We start from the raw sequence: 18388 nt of genomic DNA on the forward strand, positions 1-18388 counted from the left end.
CTGCCGGCTCACCCCTGGCAACATGTTCCCCCCACACCGCATATTCTCTCTCCCGTGATCGGCACAGGGCCCATGTCGGGCCTTAACGTCATACTCCCTTGTCAGACACACGCTCAGTTCAGCAACCAATGTCCCATAGCTACTACAGCCATTTAGATTGACAGTGTTTAAACAATGTAAAGCCTCTTCTTCTAAACAAGCAATTCAATTACTGGCTTTCTCTCTGTCTGTCCAGTTGTTTATCGTTGCCATCATTTCAAACTGCTTTACAAAGTCTTGCCAATCGGCCTTACCGTTGTACTGCAGATGGCTGTAATAAACCCCCTAGTTGACATTCTGCTGCAGGACAGCCGTGTCCGATGGTGACACTGCCTCCTCCTTGACGCGCACTCACGCTCCTCCTATCTCCGTGGCCAATGACGTCCTTGCGGAGGCCAAAGAACCACCTTCTTCCTCAATGACGATGGCGCAGTGCCCCTCAGCCTGCGGGGAAGTCTGTTTGTCTCCTAGCTCCGCCATCTTGATCCCTCTTTCCTTTCGCCCAAGGGTTCTTGCTCCTCCCTCGCTCCATGTTCTCTCCTCCCCATGCAGCGCCCATGCTCGGGTCGCTCCTGACCCTCAGCTCAGCGACCAGCTCCTCCAGTCTGGCTCGCAGCTCGTCTCCTCTCATCTCTCTCGCGTCCGCCATCTTCTCCCTCTTGCTTCTGTTTCACCCCTCGTGGCAGGTGCTGTACAAATCCCTCTCCTGAAACACCAATGTAGAGTTTTGTGCTATGGGGGTGAGACAGACTCAGGGGAGACCAGATGAGGTTCCATGTACTTTTATTTTATTTTTTTAATAACACAACGAAACCCTGTTTGGACCGGGCTTCACGCCAAAATAATAAATGACTGTATCTCTCTCTCTCTTACACTGCAGCCTCACTGGGGGTCGCACACTGCTTCATCGATAAGCACTCTCAACCAGTTCTCCATCTCTCTCCCCTCAGATATTCACCCGCGTTCTCTCGCTCGCGGCTCCCCCCCTCCTACTTATAGCCTCCAGGGGAACTACCCACTGCGCGCACACTCACACACACACACACACACACACACACACACACACACACACACACACACACACACACACGCAAACACACGCTAACGGCGTGCCCCGTACCCTCACAATACAAGAACCTTAAAAGGATGTAACAAACAAGAAAAACACAACGTCGCCAGGGTCGTTACAATATTTATTACATTTTCTCCCCAATTTGAAACAATGAATATTAACGGACAGCCTCCATTTCTGCTGCGTTTCTCTTTTCACACAGAGCCCAAGCAGCACATGTTTTAAGTCCCAGAGGGCAGCTTAACTAGTCTTTGACTGGCCTTATCCAGCGGCTGACCAGTAGAGGCTGTTGCAGCACAATGAGGCGAAGCAGCCCTAGACAGTGCTTCTTCTCAAGCCTGTGAATTCTGAATGCATTTTGAGGACTTTGATAATGTTTGTTAGGCTAGAGTGCATCCCTCACGGGGATAAAAGTGTCTAAACATGTGCTCTTACTTGGCATCCCGGGGGCTGTTGGGTCTGCTTGGGGCTCTGGGTTGTCTCTCGCTGCCCTCTCTCCCCCCAGGTAACCTCTCTGCACTGCCAGCTGGACTTAACCTCCTGTGAGGCAAAAGGAAGAGAGAAAGAGAGTGGTCAAAAAGACACACTAAACCCTGTTTCTTGCTGCTGATACCATTTCACAACAGATTAGAAAGGATTTTACCAATCACATTAGACACAGTGCTGGCTTTGAATACTACACCCCCTTGCGTTATTCAGTTATTCAACATATGTGTGTCATTCAGGTGTTACAGAGGCTGGACTTCAGGTATGGCATGATGAACTTGAAACATCCAAGCTGGGATTTGGGTTTAAACCTGCAAATTCACTTGTGAAGAGATACAGACTCTAATCCAGGCCCCCAGAAGAGAATTGCATGATGATATAGGCTCGTCATTTAAAAAAAAATGTGGACTTTTGAGCCCTGAATGCGTCTGTCTGTCTGTCGCACTCTTCATGAGGAACATGATAACTGCCTTCACTTTGCACAAACTTTTAGCACTTTTCAGATTGCAATTGTCTATAATCAGATAAACTCTAGGATTTGATATGAATAGTTTATCAGGTACTGTGCGAGTATTTCTCAATTATGAGCCCTCAATATGTGCTGGCACTGGCTGCCAATTCCCAAGATTGAATTATTGCTGAAGTTGTTCCCGGGTATTGTTCTCCTTGTGATAGTCAAGGAGGGAGACAAGTGGGAAGTGTTAGAATGTCTATAATCTCTTAATAATCTCTTCATCTACCATTCTGCAATCTTCTGTATTCTTGTAAATGGGGAAGGGTATAACTGGTTATAACTGATTGTGGCAGGGCGACTGCCCTGCACAGGTGGGAATTAGTGTTATAATTTATATGTGGAAAAGGGTTTATTGTGTGTCTTTTTGGAGCTGATTTGTATGATCAAATTATTATTTACAGATGGGCGCTCGATTGAGACTTGCTGCCTGCTAGGCTTGGTTGAGGGGAAGGGCAGCAAGTGATTGGCTGTGCTGGTCCTCAATCAGCAGGTGGGCAGGTCTTGACCGAGTGTCCGTCAGTTTAAAAACATCCAGTGGAGATGGCTCTGGGTGACTGCAACACCATGCTACAGAGGGGAGCTGCATATATTTGGGAGGAGAGCGTCCGCTCTGCAGGAACGACAGCTACACAAACCTGAAACTGCAAGCGGTGCTTGTGAAGGCAATGCCCAGCCAAGGCCGTATGAAGCAGCAGGAGTCATATGAATACCGGCTCATAAGTAGGTTAGTTTATGGGATAGTGATCCCAAGTAATGTAGCCGGTTCTTGGAGCGGCATGCCTCGTTTATAAGGCTAGCACTTACCCTGTGTGGCACCTTTTATTTGTAGTTTTTGTACTGTGTTTTATTTTGCCTTTTGTACAGCTTGCTGTATGTGTTCTCTGTGCATTACCATTGCTTGTAACATCACATGACCCCTTTATTTATTTACTTTTGTATTAATAAATCCTGCATGCCTATGCTGGCGTTTCAACTCCACCTCCCATGTCTCTCTGTATTGCTTAAGCAGTGGCTACCCACACACGTGACACGAGCACCCTGTCACAGTGCAAGGCTGGTCACAAGCCCCATCATGTGTCTGCCCCAGTGGATGTCTACCTAACTTTCTTGAGGAGGAAGGAGTGGTGCTTTGAAGTTGGCAAGGCCAGGCACGTGTCGCCTGACTACTACCGCTCCCCACCTCAGGAAAAGGATTTGGAACCAAGGTTACAACCATAGGAGGAGGTTGGTTGGGAAGCCCTCCTCCACAGCATGGGAGTACAGTACTGTTGCTGCATCTGTGGGGAGTGAGGGCATTTCCCAGCTAACTGCCCCTCACAGAAGGAGGGAAGGAGGCCCTGCCGCCTTCGCAGCCAGAAGGGGAGGAACCCCTGCCGCCTTCGCAGCCAGAAGGGGAGACGCCCCTGCTGCCTTCGCAGCCAGAAGGGGAGGAGCCCCTGCTGCTTTCACGGAATGTCTGCCTTGCACCGCCCAAGGACGCCACGTCCGCATCGTCTGGGGTTGCCTGCTGCTCCACATCGTCTGGGGTTGCTGCCAGCTCTGCTTCGCCTGGGGTCGCTGCCAGTCCTTCATTGCAGAAGGGAATACAGTAGCCTGAGCCCCACAAAGGGGAGTTGCTAGCCATGAAGAAAGGTGGGGGGGTGGGGTCAGGAGACCAGCTTCCCACGCAGCAATTTTTGCAGCAGAAGAGAATGAGCCCCAGAAGAGGGAGTTGCTAGCTACGAAGAAAAAAAAAAAAAGGGGGGGGGGGGTGAGAACCACATCCACCACAGCACCAACCATCACCCCTGTGCCATAGCCCGGTGCCTGGGGGTTGGCTCCCAGACACCCAGGCTGCATGTCTGGACGTCGCTGCATGGTCGCCTGGGCTCGCCCTGCTCTTATAAAGTATATTTGTTTTGTATTATTATTAGAATGATTTATTATGTATTTAAATGACGGCTAATTCTGTGTGTTTTGTTATTTTTTTATTAAAAATAAAAGAGGCGTGGGTGTTTTTTGTTTTGTAGTGGATGGGAAATCCCAGTCACAATTAAAATCCTGGTGCAGAAGGTGGCCACCTCCATATTAATTAAGTGATTCATTTATTGCCAACTGGGAGATGGTCACCTGTATAAAAGCCTGCAGCTTTCTGCCCTCTGGGTGGGTGTTCAGAGGAGTGAACGAGAGCGAGAGAGGAAGGTAAAAATGAAGGCTACTGCCCAGCCTAATCGCATTGTTTAGTGCTCGTGACTCATTTTTGCTCTATGAGCAGCATGTTTTTGTTAAAATATTTTATTTATTTTTGTTCTTTTCAAAATAAACGGCGCCTCAGTGTCTTTTGGCCTGCAGTACCTTAACTTTGTTTTCTTCCTGCATCTGGCCTGACGTCACCACTTAGTCATACCTGTCACACTAGTTCTAAACCACAAACCTGTGCTAAAAGTGGCATGCTATACTTTTAGTGTCGTGTCATGGAAAGCCTACTAACATACCTGCTATGAAGGGGGGTTAAAACTATTCATTGGTGGAAGTAGGGGGTTTCCACTCCCTCTAGGTGTAGTTCCACTCCCACTGGGCAGGCAATTGACGAGTATATTAATGCTTATAACAAGTCTCTCATTGCTCGGGTTCCACCTGCAAGTTTACTTGCAGTTCTGTTACCCATATCCCATCTTTTGAGACCTGTGAGTTTACTTGCAGTTCCACTGCTGTTGCTGCTGTATCCTGTACTACTTTTGATCTACTGGTTCCTGAATAAAGCTTTTTTGATTGAACTTACCCAAAGAAGAATGTCTGATTATTTTAAGAAGAACTCGAACCTTACAGAAGTTTGGGAATCCTGTGCAAGACTCAGGATATTTTTTTGTTGTTGTTACAGACAACCTTTAGAAAAGTTTGCCATAGTAAAAATTTAATAAAGCATAGTGGAAGCAGGGTAAATCACAGGCATGCCTTGTAAACCACTGAGAGACATAGTAGATACCGTAGACCATGGAAAAAGAATGGAAAAACTGCAACAGTACTATGCAAATGTATACTGCCAACTTTTATAAAAGAAAAATTGACTGGAATGGAGCTTTTTTATCATAAAGTACTAATAGTATCATATTTGGTTATAGCAAGCATTTCCTATACTTAATTACAGCATTTCCCATGGTTTACCGTGATTAATCACAACGTTTTTTATAACATTGGGAAACGTTGCCTTGCTAGCGTGATGTTAACAACATGGTTGTGAGTGTCTGCAGTGTGTTACCTGGGCTCCTCTGTGAAGAGTTCAGTGGGAGTCCCGTTGACAGGACTGACCTGCTCCTTACTGCCATTCTGAGCAGGGAGCTCCAGAAAGCTCTTTCCAATGCTGCTGCGCTTCTGAATTAGAGTCTCCCACTGTGAAGCTGCATTCCGAATTGCAAGCCGCCGCTTCTCCTGCACAGACAGACACACAGACACTGGGACCTGAGATATAGTTCAAATTCAATGAAGATACAAGCATATGCATCATGATTTAGACATATTTTAAAACAACTGCCCTATTTATATAGCTTTAAGTTGTTTTGTAGGACTAAAATTTTGCTTTATACTCAAACTTTCATAGACTGATTTTAAAGGAGCCAACAATAGTCATTGATATCAAATTGTTTTTCATTCATACAAAGACTTGGAAATTTGATTTTTTGTGAAAAACAAAAAAAATTCCCAGGTGAGAAATGAAAAGGGAATCTGATATCAAATTGTTTGTAAGGATAAAGTAAAATGAAGATGTAAAACTGATCCAGAGGTTGAAACAATGTGGCAGTGAAATGGTTTCTTTCTGCTGGACCCCACCTTTATGGAACTTTATTGAAAGAAAATTACACTGTCAAAGCCTGTGGTCTGTATCATTGACGTGGACAGACATTAACACAATGCAACAGTGAAAGGGTAACTACCCCGGGGACATCTTATGGACTTACTTGTTTTTACTGGACAACACTGATAATGAAGCTTAAGTAAGAAAATCAAAGAACAACGTTTTGTGCTGAAGAAGTCACTACCTGAAATAGAGGCTTTGACAGTACATGTGACAGACACCAGAGTATGATAACTCTGGACCACTGAACCACAATGTAAGAACAGGGGAAACCAGCTGGAAAACAGACCAATATACTGCAATTCTTTCCAAGACAGACCTATAGGGGCACTATGGAATCGAGAAGGCATAGCAGACTGGCTGGCAGCTAACAAATGTGAATTTAAGACAGAATGTCTCCCTCAGGAATGCAAGAGCCACTGAGTAAACAATAAACTGGTAAACCAAAGTTTTGGCTGCCGCAACGGTGCTCTCGGGTCTCCTATTGTATCTGGAGGAATGCATTGTCGGCAAATATTTAGGTCTGGAGCTGGAGGGTGTGTTTGTTATTGTAATCTATCTGTTACTGTAATTATACTCTTTAAGCACATTCAGCGTGGTGCCCACACCTCCAGGGGTCCCGTCTCATTAAGGTACCATGGAGAATAACAGTCTTAACCCCCGAATGACCAGACAGTATTATCAATAAATCACACTGTTAGGAATAAAAAAAGCCTTTCACATCCTTTTTTTTCGTGTGTTGATGGCCTGGAGCTCAGAATTCACTCTATTTCTAGTTGCATGCCACAGACATATGTAACATAAGCCAGATCAGACAAAGAGTATAAAAGGAAGCTGGCACTTGCAAAGACACTCCAGCTGTTAAAGGTGGTTGGGGTAATCCCTTTACAAGATTGCAGCATGTCTCACGCAGTATTTGACTGCATTCTTCACAGAGCGTACCTGCTTGATTGATAGTTCAGTTCAGTTCTCCTCACCATCACAGTGATTTTCTTAGCCTTGCCCAGTCTGGCAGTAATAGCTGCTCTCCACATGTCTTTTCACAGCATTACACCATTATACACAGCTGTTTATGGATGTCTTGTTAACTCATGGGTCTCCCTATCGTTGTTCCCACGAACACAGCATATTACCTTATTTGAAGTTAGACAGCTCTCTCTCATGGCATGAAGCTGCATCAACTGTGGCTCAATCTGAATGTTCAAATCAGCAACATCCGAGAGATACGGTGTATTTGATGCTCTATATTGTATATAGTGCTAAATCCGGACAATTTATCTTTGTATGGTATTATACATCATCACAACCAATCAAATCACTCGTTTTCATACAATTTATCATGACACACTACAGCTTTTAAAAGATCTGAAAATAAAAATAAATATTTATGTACAACAAGTATCTGGTGCATGTTTTGGTACCTCTAGACTGCTCCAGGGCACTAGAGAGTCATTATACTAGAGGGCAGTAAATTGGCAGCAACAGTAAGTAGAACATTTTTATTTATTCTACCAGAATTTTCTACTAAATGTATTTGCAGCAGGATCTTTATTTTTCAATCTACCCAAAGGATGGTCTGTTTTGAAATTGTGATTGTGCATCAAAGATCTGGAAAACACTTTTGTGATTCATTGCAAAATCAATCAAACTGCAGGAGATCCACTGAATTCCATGGAACCCTGATTACTCAGCCCTCAGACACTGCTCCAGTAATAAGGTTCCCATAGTAAAAGCATAGTGAAAGCATGGTAAAGCATAGGTAAGCATTGCAAAGAAAGACCATGCAAGGTATGGTAAATGCATATTATAACCATTGGAAAACTGCTAAATTACTGTGCAAATTTAATGTTACCAGTTTTAGCCATAACTGTAAAGCACACAATGGCAGAATATCTAGTGAGGCCACTATAGGTAGTTAAATCTAATGACTCTCATCCACTGAAGTTTTGTGAAAACTATAGACCTGAGTCGGAAAACGGTTCGTTCTATTTGGGTGGTTGATTACTGTATCATGAAGAAATTTACATGAGAACTCCGAAGCTCTTGGCCATTTAACTCCAGGCGTGTGCCCAGCTAGGAGTTGTTTGTTATTATACCATTACAACTTTGTCAAAGTTAGATAACATCTTCCCAAAGCTTTTACCTGCTTAACTTCCCAGGAGGAAAATACACAAAGTAGTTATTTGCAAAGAGAACTTCTAGAAGATAAAAAAAACAGATAGAAATGTGAACAGAGATATTTGGACATATAAATAAATGAAAACAACTGTGGGGTTTAGTCAACTTCAAATGCAAACATCTCACAACATCCCAAAATGTTACCTAACTCGTATACATGTGTTTGTCTATATGCCAACATAGCAAATTTGCAAGATCATATGGTCTAATTCATACTTTCTTTTAAAACAACAAAAACATTATCACTTCACCGCACGAAGATCATAATCACATGAGCAGAGGAGCTACCCATTGCTGCCTAGCAACCAGGCTAAAGCTAAACACAGTTCTGTATTAAATTCCGGTAGTATAAGGAATTAGAAACTCAAAGTATAGTTACCCTTAGCAAACCACTTCACAGTGTTCTCATGCTTTTCCCCCATGGTGATACTATGCAGTTACAAAATGGGTTGCCATGTTTTTCTTAACATGCTTTACCATAGCTCTCTGGGCTTTACAATGCTGACATAAGCTTTATATTGGTTTCACTATGCTATTACACTTTGCTATGCTTTTACTATGGGACAATTTGATAAGGGAAGCTACTCACATCCTACAGCACAATCCTTCAGAATCACAGCAAACCAAAAAAAAGAAACACACCAAATACACAAACAACATGACCCCTACTGGTTAACTTTGGCACTGCAAAACCAGAAAGTTAATTATACTATACTGTACTGTACTTGTTCTATAAGCCTTTTCAAACAATAGTAAGAAATTCCATTTTTCTCTTTAATTCAGTTTAATCTTTGTGGCATTTGATTATTCTGTGGTATGCAATCCCTACCTATTTAGCTTGAATCTTTTCCAAAACCCTGGCACTGATACAAAGAGAAGGACAAGGGGCCATCTAGTGTGTGACTGACCATAAGGTTCCGGTCTAAGACAATAGATAACAGGATTAATAGAGTTTGGGGCTGAATTTAACAGATACCAAAGGCTTCCTTTAAGGTAACCAAACTCTGAGTAATGCAAGCTTGGGAACTGAGCATAATTAATTCCCATAGCCTGTCTAGATTAACACTCCACAATGTCATAATCTAGGAACTGGACTTGTGTAAATAATGTCAGGGCCATCAGCCCGTTGTAGTTAAATGTAATGTCTTGTGTAGCTCCAGAAGAACTCCAAAAAATACTCAAGTAGTCCCAGAGAGAGAGAGAGAGAGAGAGAGAGAGAGAGAGAGAGAGAGAGAGAGACCGTATAAGAGAGGACGATGGAGTTCATAATTGTATCCCCTAATGTTCTGCAGAGCATTCCATTTCTCATGTCCTCAACCGAGACCAGTTGGGATGGGGTTACATGAAAATAATCTAATCCCTCTCTGCACTTCGGGATTTACTGAATGTGTAAGGGAGCTCAGAGAAGAGCCTGGATCGCTGCTTTCATAGTCTCTACACAGTACTACAATAAAAATAAAAAATAAACTTAATAAAACATAATAACATTTCTGGTTAACAGAATGAAACAAATACTCAAATTGCATTGCCTATCCTTTTGCTATTTAGCCAACACAATTTCTGTCACAGCAACATAAACCTCTCACTATGATCAAAATGTCATTTTAGGTGCCCTAATAAAATTGCAAGGTAATTGTTTAATATGCTTTACCATACAGTACCTTGCTGGGGTTTACAATGTTCTATGTTTTAACTATACTTTATTACACTTTGCTATGCTTTTACTATGGGAAACTTTTATAAGGGGTTAAGCGAGGCAGTCTTCCCAGCAACAGCGAGTGGGAGAAGTACAGGCGTGGAAAAGTACAGAGCAGTTTCGAAGCAGTTTGAAAGCAGGTTGACGGCTGCAGAAGAAACTAAACTTCAAAAAAAAAAAAAAAACCTCAACATGGTCTTCAAGCCAATAATCTGTGACACCTGCTTGATGTGGGAAATCCGAGAAAACCCAGCGGAGCTAAACCAAGTGTGCGTAAAGTGCCGCGCGATCCAGGATTTGCATAAACTAGTAAGTATGCTAGAAATGGAGCTGGAAGAAGTGAGACAGCAACAGGATCTTGAGGAACTGGCACACCAACAATTCATGGAAGTCTGCATCACCCCTAACAGACTGAAAGCCACCAGGGAGATAGAAGGTCAGAACAGCTGGGTTCAGGTAGGCAGAAGCAGGGAAAAAAAAGAAACTTCGTCAAACACAACCACCAGAAATCAAAACAACCAACAGATTTGAGTCACTTCAGAATTGTGATGAGCAGAACCAACAACAAGAGAATGAAAGGAACAACATCCAGGACCCTATTGACAGTGGTGACCAGACAGCAAAAAGAAGGGAGGTCATGATTGTTGGGGACTCCATATTGAGAAACACAGCAAGTTCAATTCGCAGTTTGGACCCCCTTACTACAACAGTGTGCTGCCTTCTGGGAGCCTCGGTCAAGCACATCACTGAGAATGTGGACAGGCTCCTAGAACGAACAGGAGACGACCCGGTAGTAGTCGTCCACATCGGTACAAACAACATTGGAAGAGACAGACCAAAATCCCTGCAAAACAAATTCAGAGAGCTAGGAAGGAAATTAAAAGAGAAAAACAAAACTGTGGTATTTTCTGGTATACCACCCGCACCTTGCAAAGGACCATATGGACAGCTGGAAATAATTAATCTAAACGCATGGCTGAAGACATGGTGCAGACAGGAAGGCTTCACCTATCTTGATCATTGGACCACATTCTACAACGAGGACTATTTGTATAGACGGGATGGACTGCATTTAAATAACAAGGGAACTAGTCTACTCGGAGAAAAGATCCTCGAGCAGGTTCGGAAGCATTTTAACTAGAAAGGAAGGGGGGAGAAATCAACAAAAAAACAGAAGGGAGACCGCATCAAAACAAGAAAAACAACTCAGGTAAGACAACCATTAAAATGTATTTATCTAAATGCTAGAAGTATCAGAAACAAAATTCTAGAACTTGAAGCTACTGCACTAACAGGTAACTATGATGTGATAGGTGTTACAGAAACGTGGTTATCTGAGAGTGATGGGGACGAATATAATATTTGTGGGTATACACTGTATAAGAAAGACAGGCAGGACAGAAGAGGAGGAGGGGTAGCACTATACATAAGAAACAGTCTTGAAGCCCAGGTGTTAAACATGGACAAAGAAAACAAAGCCGAATCAATATGGGTCAGAATAATGTACAAAAATTCAACGGGCATAATAATAGGGGCATGCTATAGGCCACCAGATTCAGACGGTGAGCACAATAATCTGTTATACAATGACATTAGAAATGCGTGTAGCAAAGGAGAAGCCATACTAATGGGGGATTTCAACTTCCCCCAACTAAATGGGGAAAACCCGATGGGTAGCAAGAAGGATGAAATTGAAATGGCGGAAAAGGCAAATGACTGATTCCTAACACAATTTGTCAAGGCACCGAATAAATGGGAGGCATGCCTTGATTTAGACTTTAGAAATAACGAAGATAGCATAACTAAAACAGAGGTCAGATAACCACTGCAAAACAATCTGCACAACATTGTCTCATTTGAATTTTTTTTTAAAACACAAAAAGTATAGACTAAAGCTACGGTTTAAAATTTTAGACAAGCAAACTATGAAGGCATAAAACAGAAACGAAAAGAAGGAGATTGGAGTAAAATAGAGAAAACACCCACAAAGAGGATGGTTGTTCTTCAAAAATGTAGTACTAGAGGCGCAAAACAATTATATCCCTAAAGTAGACAAATCTAAATGTAAAACTAAATTGCCAAAATGGTTTAATAGATCAATTTAAAAAAAATATTCAGTGAAAAAAGGCACTTTACAGAGCATTAAAAAAGGACCAAAAAAAAAGTACGCAGAAAGAGTACACAGAACTGCAAAAGCAAGTCAAAAAGGAAGTTAAAAAGGCCAAGAGAGAAATAGAAATAAACATTGCTAAGGGAGCTAAAACCAATTCCAAAATGTTTTTTCCAATATTACAACAGCAAGAGAACATTCAAAGAGGAGATTAAATGTTTAAGAGATACAAATGGCAAAATCATAGAAGAAGAAAAAAAAATAGCAATTTTTTTTTTTACAAAGGAAGATAATGACAACATGCCCCCCCTGTAATCCAGTTCCTATCCAGTTTTAAATAACTTTAGCATAACTGAGGCAGAAGTGTTAAAGGGACTAGGAGCTCTTTAAATAAACAAATCCCCTGGGCCGGATGAGATCCTCCCAGTAGTACTCAAAGAAATGAAAGAAGTTATTTACAAACCGCTAACCAAGATCATGCAGCAGTCTCTTGACACAGGGGTGGTACCGACAGACTGTAAAATTGCAAACGTAATACCGATCCACAAAAAGGGAAACAAAACTGAACCAGGTAACTACAGACCAGTAAGACTGACTTCTATTATATGCAAACTTATGGAAACTATAATAAGATCCAAAATGGAAAATTACCTATATGGTAACAGGGTCCTGGGAGACAGTCAACATGGTTTTCAGGAAAGGGAGATCGTGTCTAACTAACTTGCTGGATTTTTTTGAGGATGCAACATCGATAATGGACAATTGCAAAGCATATGACATGGTTTATTTAGTTTTCCAGAAAGCTTTTGACAAAGTCCTGCACAAAAGATTAATTCTCAAACTGAACGCAGTTGGGATTCAAGGAAACACATGTACATGGATTAGGGAGTGGTTAACATGTAGAAAAAAGAAAGTACTGATTAGAGGAAAAAACCTCAGAATGGAGTTTGGTAACCAGTGGTGTAACGCAGGGATCCGTATTAGGTCCTCTGCTATTCCTAATCTACATTAATGATTTAGATTCTTGTATAGTAAGCAAACTTGTTAAATTTGCAGACGACACAAAAGTAGGAGGAGTGGCAAACACTGTTGCAGCAGCAATTGTCATTCCAAATGATCTAGACAAGATTCAGAACTGGCAGACACATGGCAAATGACATTTAATAGAGAAAAGTGTAAGGTACTGCACGCAGGAAATAAAAATGTACATTATAAATATCAAATGGGAGATACTGAAATTGGAGAAGAAATCTAAGAAAAAGACCTAGGAGTTCATGTTGACTCAGAAATGTCTTCGTTGTGAAGGCATAGTAAAAGGGCTGGCTGACGTACATTTTTCTTTGATATGTGGACAACTCAGTAAGTCTGTGTCGAAGAAGGCAGGAGAGAGAAATGAGCCACAAACACAACAATAATAACGGCAACAATAATAATTAAAAAAAAAATAATAATAAAATAAATCCATACAGGAAATAAAAAGGGCCGTGTCCCAATCGGACAGCAATGCAATACCGCAGTGGTGTCTGCGGTCTGGAGGCACTTTTGCACACAGCGTATCGACCACAAGGACTTTGGCAGCAGGAGGGGATGAAGCATGCTGGAACTGGAGATTTTACACAAGGAGAGGGGGTGGGGCTCATCATATACAGTAGAATTCATTTAGGCAACACATATTCGTACTGAACATGGAAGAAAAGGTGCCAGCCCCTCTCTCCCCTCGAGAGAGAGTGGGATATAGAGTTCAGGAGGCTTCATCAATGAAGCTGCTTCCATTTCTCCTGCTCTGGATTGGAGTCATAGTGTCTTCTTGTCGAGCCCCCCCCCCCCCCCTCCCTCTCGCTCTGGCTCCCACCTCACAGGTACAGCTCCTTGGCCTGGATGTGCTGCATCTTCTCCCTCAGGACTCGAAAGCTGGGCCGGACCAGCGGGTCCAGGATCCAACACTGCTTCATGATGTCGTACACCACGGGGGAGCAGCCATCTGGAGCATCCATCTTATAGCCCTTCTCCACCCGTGGGACCACGTCCTTGAGGGCCTGTAGGGGTAGAACACAGGTGAGTGGAGCTGAGATCTGCTCTTACTGCTGAGATGTACATCACAGCTCAGTGGGGCTGTGATCAGCTCTTACTCTGAAGTGCACATCACAGCTGAGTGGGGCTGTGATCAGCTCTTACTGTTGAGATGGATATTTTTCATACAGCATGGGCTCCCTCTACTGGCCACAGTGAAACACTACCCATAAAACTCTCTTGCTTGTACTGAAATGGGGAAACAAGGTTTAGTGGCACTGACAATACAGGCCATAGTTTGAAGTTCAATGGCAAACTGTGTGAAAGGAATACAATTATTGTATGGTAAAAAAAAAAACCAATAACCCACATCTTTATTTTTTGCCGTTGCACTTGAGATTTGTGGACATGGCACAGATACTCACAATCCTGGGGTAAGGCACTCGGCCGAAGGAGTAGATCTCCCACAGAAGAATTCCATAGCTCCACACGTCAGACTTTGTGGAGAATTTCTGCAATACAAACAGGGAAAGAGTTCAGTTATGGGGCGGGAGAGAGGGATAACCTTGCTGTGTTTGTTTACTGCCCAGTCCCTCAGCTCTAACCACTAGACCACACTGCCTCCCAGTCCCTCAGCAGTAACACCGGCCACAATGCCTCCCAGTCCCTCAGCAGTAACACCCGGACCACACTGCCTCCCAGTCCCTCAGCAGTAACACCAGCACATTGCCTCCCAGTCCCTCAGCAGTAACACCAGCAACATTGCCTCCCAGTCCCTCAGCAGTAACACCAGCAACACTGCCTCCCAGTCCCTCAGCAGTAACACCGGACCACACTGCCTCCCAGTCCCTCAGCAGTAACACCAGCAACATTGCCTCCCAGTCCCTCAGCAGTAACACCAGCAACATTGCCTCCCAGTCCCTCAGCAGTAACACCAGCAACATTGCCTCCCAGTCCCTCAGCAGTAACACCAGCAACACTGCCTCCCAGTCCCTCAGCAGTAACACCAGCAACATTGCCTCCCAGTCCCTCAGCAGTAACACCAGCCACACTGTCAAGGCTTGAATTTCATTTTTGTGTGCTGGGGAGATATGCTGCAGCCAATGGGGGGGGGGGGGGATTCCAAAATTTCCAAAATTTGGCTTTAAAATAACTGCTTTCAGGAGACTCAACAGCTGTCATCACCTGTGAACTACCACGCCGTCCCACTATAGTCGTTGCCATTGCCTGACATGAAGTTTTGTGGGTGCAAGCCGAATAAACGGTACTTTGATAGCTGCTTTCAGGAGACTCAACAGCTGTTCATCACTGTGAGACGAGCACTCACTATTGCTTTTGCCATTGCCTGACATGAAGTTTATTTAAGAACACTAACTCTGGTCTAGTGAGGTACGGCATTGCATGAGTACATCAACAAAATGGCCACCAATTTTTGCCTGTTTTTCACTGTTTTCATTTATGTATGTTTAACTACTGGATAGTTTGTACTGCATGCATGTAACATCAAACAAATGGCCACAAAATTTCCTTTCACATTATGTAAGCTACAACAGGAAGACATACTACATGTGGTAGAGATGAGAATATAAAAGTCAATTATGTTATTTTTTGTATTACAAACATCACTATACAGTGGTTTGCAGAAGTATTCACCCCCTACCAATAATGTCAAATTTTGTTGAATTGTAAATAATGTGTGCGCAGTTTTTCAAACAAACTTTTTTTTATTCAAACCTGTAGTGGTTAAACTGAACACTGTTATATGAGGAGGAGGTTAAATGTCAGCAAAACCTGCAAAGAAAATGTATAACATGAAATTTACTGGTTGCATAAGTGTTCAGCCCCTTAAGTCAGTACTTGGTAGAAGCACCTTTTGCAGCAATTACTGCTATGAGTCTTTTTGGATAGGTCTCTACTAGCTTTGCACAGTAGGATGGTGAAAGTTTTGCCCATTCGTCACAGGAAAATTGCTACAGCTCTGACAAGTTTGTTGGGGATCGTCGATGGACTGCAATCTTCAAGTCTCGCCATAAATTTTCGATTGGATTCAAGTCAGGACTTTGACTGGGCCACTCAAGAACATTAATTCTCTTCTTGTTCAACCACACTAGTGTGGCTTTGGCTTTGTGCTTCGGGTCATTGTCCTGCTGAAATGTGAATTTCCTCCCCAGATTCAGAGTCTTGGCTGACTCAAACAGGTTTCCTCAAGGATTTGCCTGTACTTTGTACCATCCATTCTCCCATCTATCCTATCCTCTATCCTTGGGACAAGGTTCCCATTCCCTGCTGAAGAGAAGCATCTACATAGCATGAGGCTGCCACCACCTCAGGACACTATTTATTTGATTTTTAAATAATTAAATCACACACTAATGTTTACTTTATTTATTTATTTTTTTAAACTGTTTTTACTTATACTGCAGTGTACTGAGTATCTATAATGCTTCAAGATAGCAGCCAAGAATCATGTACGATAGAATAAAGTCTTGCTTAAATTCTTTTTATTTTAAACCAGATTGTTGTAGCGTTTCGTAAACTCCGAAGAAACCGGACTTTTTCGCATTCGAACCACGAGAATTTTTAGAGACACCCTAAAAGGCGTGCCTTTCAAAATAGAGTAGCTTGGTGTCTTTAAAATATCTCTGCTGGGTGGTGCGCGTAGGACGGGCGACTTAACCGCACGGAAAGTTGCAGATAAGCGCAAGCAACTTGAAAAATGCAATTCCCACGATCCTGCGCTGAAATTCAAGCCCTGCTGTCTCCCAGTCTCTCAGCTCTAACCTCTAGACCACACTGACTCCCTCAGTCCCTCAGCTCTAACCTCTAGACCACACTGCCTCCCAGTCCCTCAGCTCTAACTGCTACACCACACTGCCTCCCAGACCCTCAGCCCTAACACTATTCCACACTGCCTCCCAGTCCCTCAGCACTAACCTCTAGACCACAATGTATGACCGGTCAGTGGGCGAAATGAGCTGTGTGACTGAGGGTCTAGGGAGTCGCGATTGTCCTCAGCTCTAACGGCCAACCAGGGTCCGCTACCAGTCACTCACTCTAATCCCTCTGACGCACAACTGCCTCCTCCCAGGCCCGCAGCGCTACCCACCAGACACGACACTTGCCCTCCCAGTCCCCTAGGCAGAGCACTATACCACAGCTACCCTTCCAGTCCTCGCGCTAACCACCGAGACTACACTGCCTAATGTGGGGGTCAGAGCGGGAGCTCTAGTTCACACGCCTCCCAGTCCGTCAGAACTAACCGTCCCTGCGACACTTTGCCTCCCAGTTCCTAAGGAGCCTAGAACTAGACCACACTGCCTCCCAGTCCTTCAGCAGTAGCACTAGACCACACTGTGTCCTCCCAATGCCTAAGCAAGCAGGAGCACTAGACCATCCTGCCTCACAGTCCTCGTCACCTTTTCCCGCAGTGCCTCCGGGGATGTCCACTTGACGGGCAGCTTGCCCATGTCCTGGATGGAAGAGGCCTCTTTGGTCAGTCCAAAGTCGCTCACTTTGGCGATGTTGTCCTCAGAGACGAGGACATTGCGTGCCGCCAGGTCTCGGTGGACAAAGTTGTTGGCCTCCAGGTATTCCATGGCTTCGCACACGTCGCTGGGGGACAGGGAGAACGTTATATACCTGTTCTACTAGCCAGTATTATTCAAAAACAAGACCCACCCTTAAGGTCACTTTGAGAAATAAAAGCACAATAAAGCTGTAGTTTAGAATACAGTACTAAATAAAAATGCATTTTTAGAGTTAGCAGTGATGTAATCAATGCAATAATTAGCACACACTGGTGTATGTGAACTTTCACACTGTAAACTGTATCACTATTACATTCCAATAGTACCAGTGCTTCATTTCTGTTTTATTGGATTGTTGTCATTGTTTGAGCCCCTCTGAAGTGATATTAAAGGGGTTACATTGTTCACACAACCCTGCAGTATTTTTGTATCCGATCAATTCTTATAAGCACCTGCTGTATAGAGCTGCTGTTTTTCAATTGGAGCTAAAAACCTGTTCAATATCTGAAGACTTGACACCTTAAGATGGCTGCTCCATTTAGAGGAAGTTGCAATACTCACAGCGAGAACTTCAGCAGACAGTCTGCACCCAGCACAGACCTCCCTCTAGACCGCAGGTAATCCACCAGACTGCCCTGCAGGGGAATAGCATTGAGACGAGACACACAAAGTGAACGACTGAGAACCAGCAGCACACTCACAAAGAAGCCCCAGTGACAAGATCACATTAACTGAGAACCAGCAGCATATTCACAAAGAGACACCAGTGACAAGATCACATTAACTGAGAACCAGCAGCATATTCACAAAGAGACACCAGTGACAAGATCACAATAACCAGCGAGAGTTTAGGCTTCACTCACCACTATGTTTAATTCACAAAACAACCAAATATTTATGTATTTATTTTTTATAATAATAGAG

The 18388-nt window shown here is 43.4% G+C and overlaps 1 protein-coding gene across 1 annotated transcript; it reads right to left on the bottom strand.

The window, feature by feature from the left end:
* Nucleotides 1-13749: 13749 nt before the first annotated feature.
* LOC121312460 (tyrosine-protein kinase CSK-like) lies at nucleotides 13750-18160 on the bottom strand (the record flags this gene model as incomplete). Its single annotated transcript, XM_041244262.1, has 4 exons — nucleotides 13750-13963; nucleotides 14363-14449; nucleotides 17354-17549; nucleotides 18026-18160. Coding segments are annotated over 4 exons (601 nt in total), but the record flags the coding sequence as incomplete, so codon positions are not given.
* Between the last annotated feature and the right edge of the window lie 228 nt (nucleotides 18161-18388).

This window comes from Polyodon spathula, unplaced genomic scaffold (genome assembly GCF_017654505.1).
Source record: "Polyodon spathula isolate WHYD16114869_AA unplaced genomic scaffold, ASM1765450v1 scaffolds_3938, whole genome shotgun sequence".
Classification (NCBI taxonomy): domain Eukaryota; kingdom Metazoa; phylum Chordata; class Actinopteri; order Acipenseriformes; family Polyodontidae; genus Polyodon; species Polyodon spathula.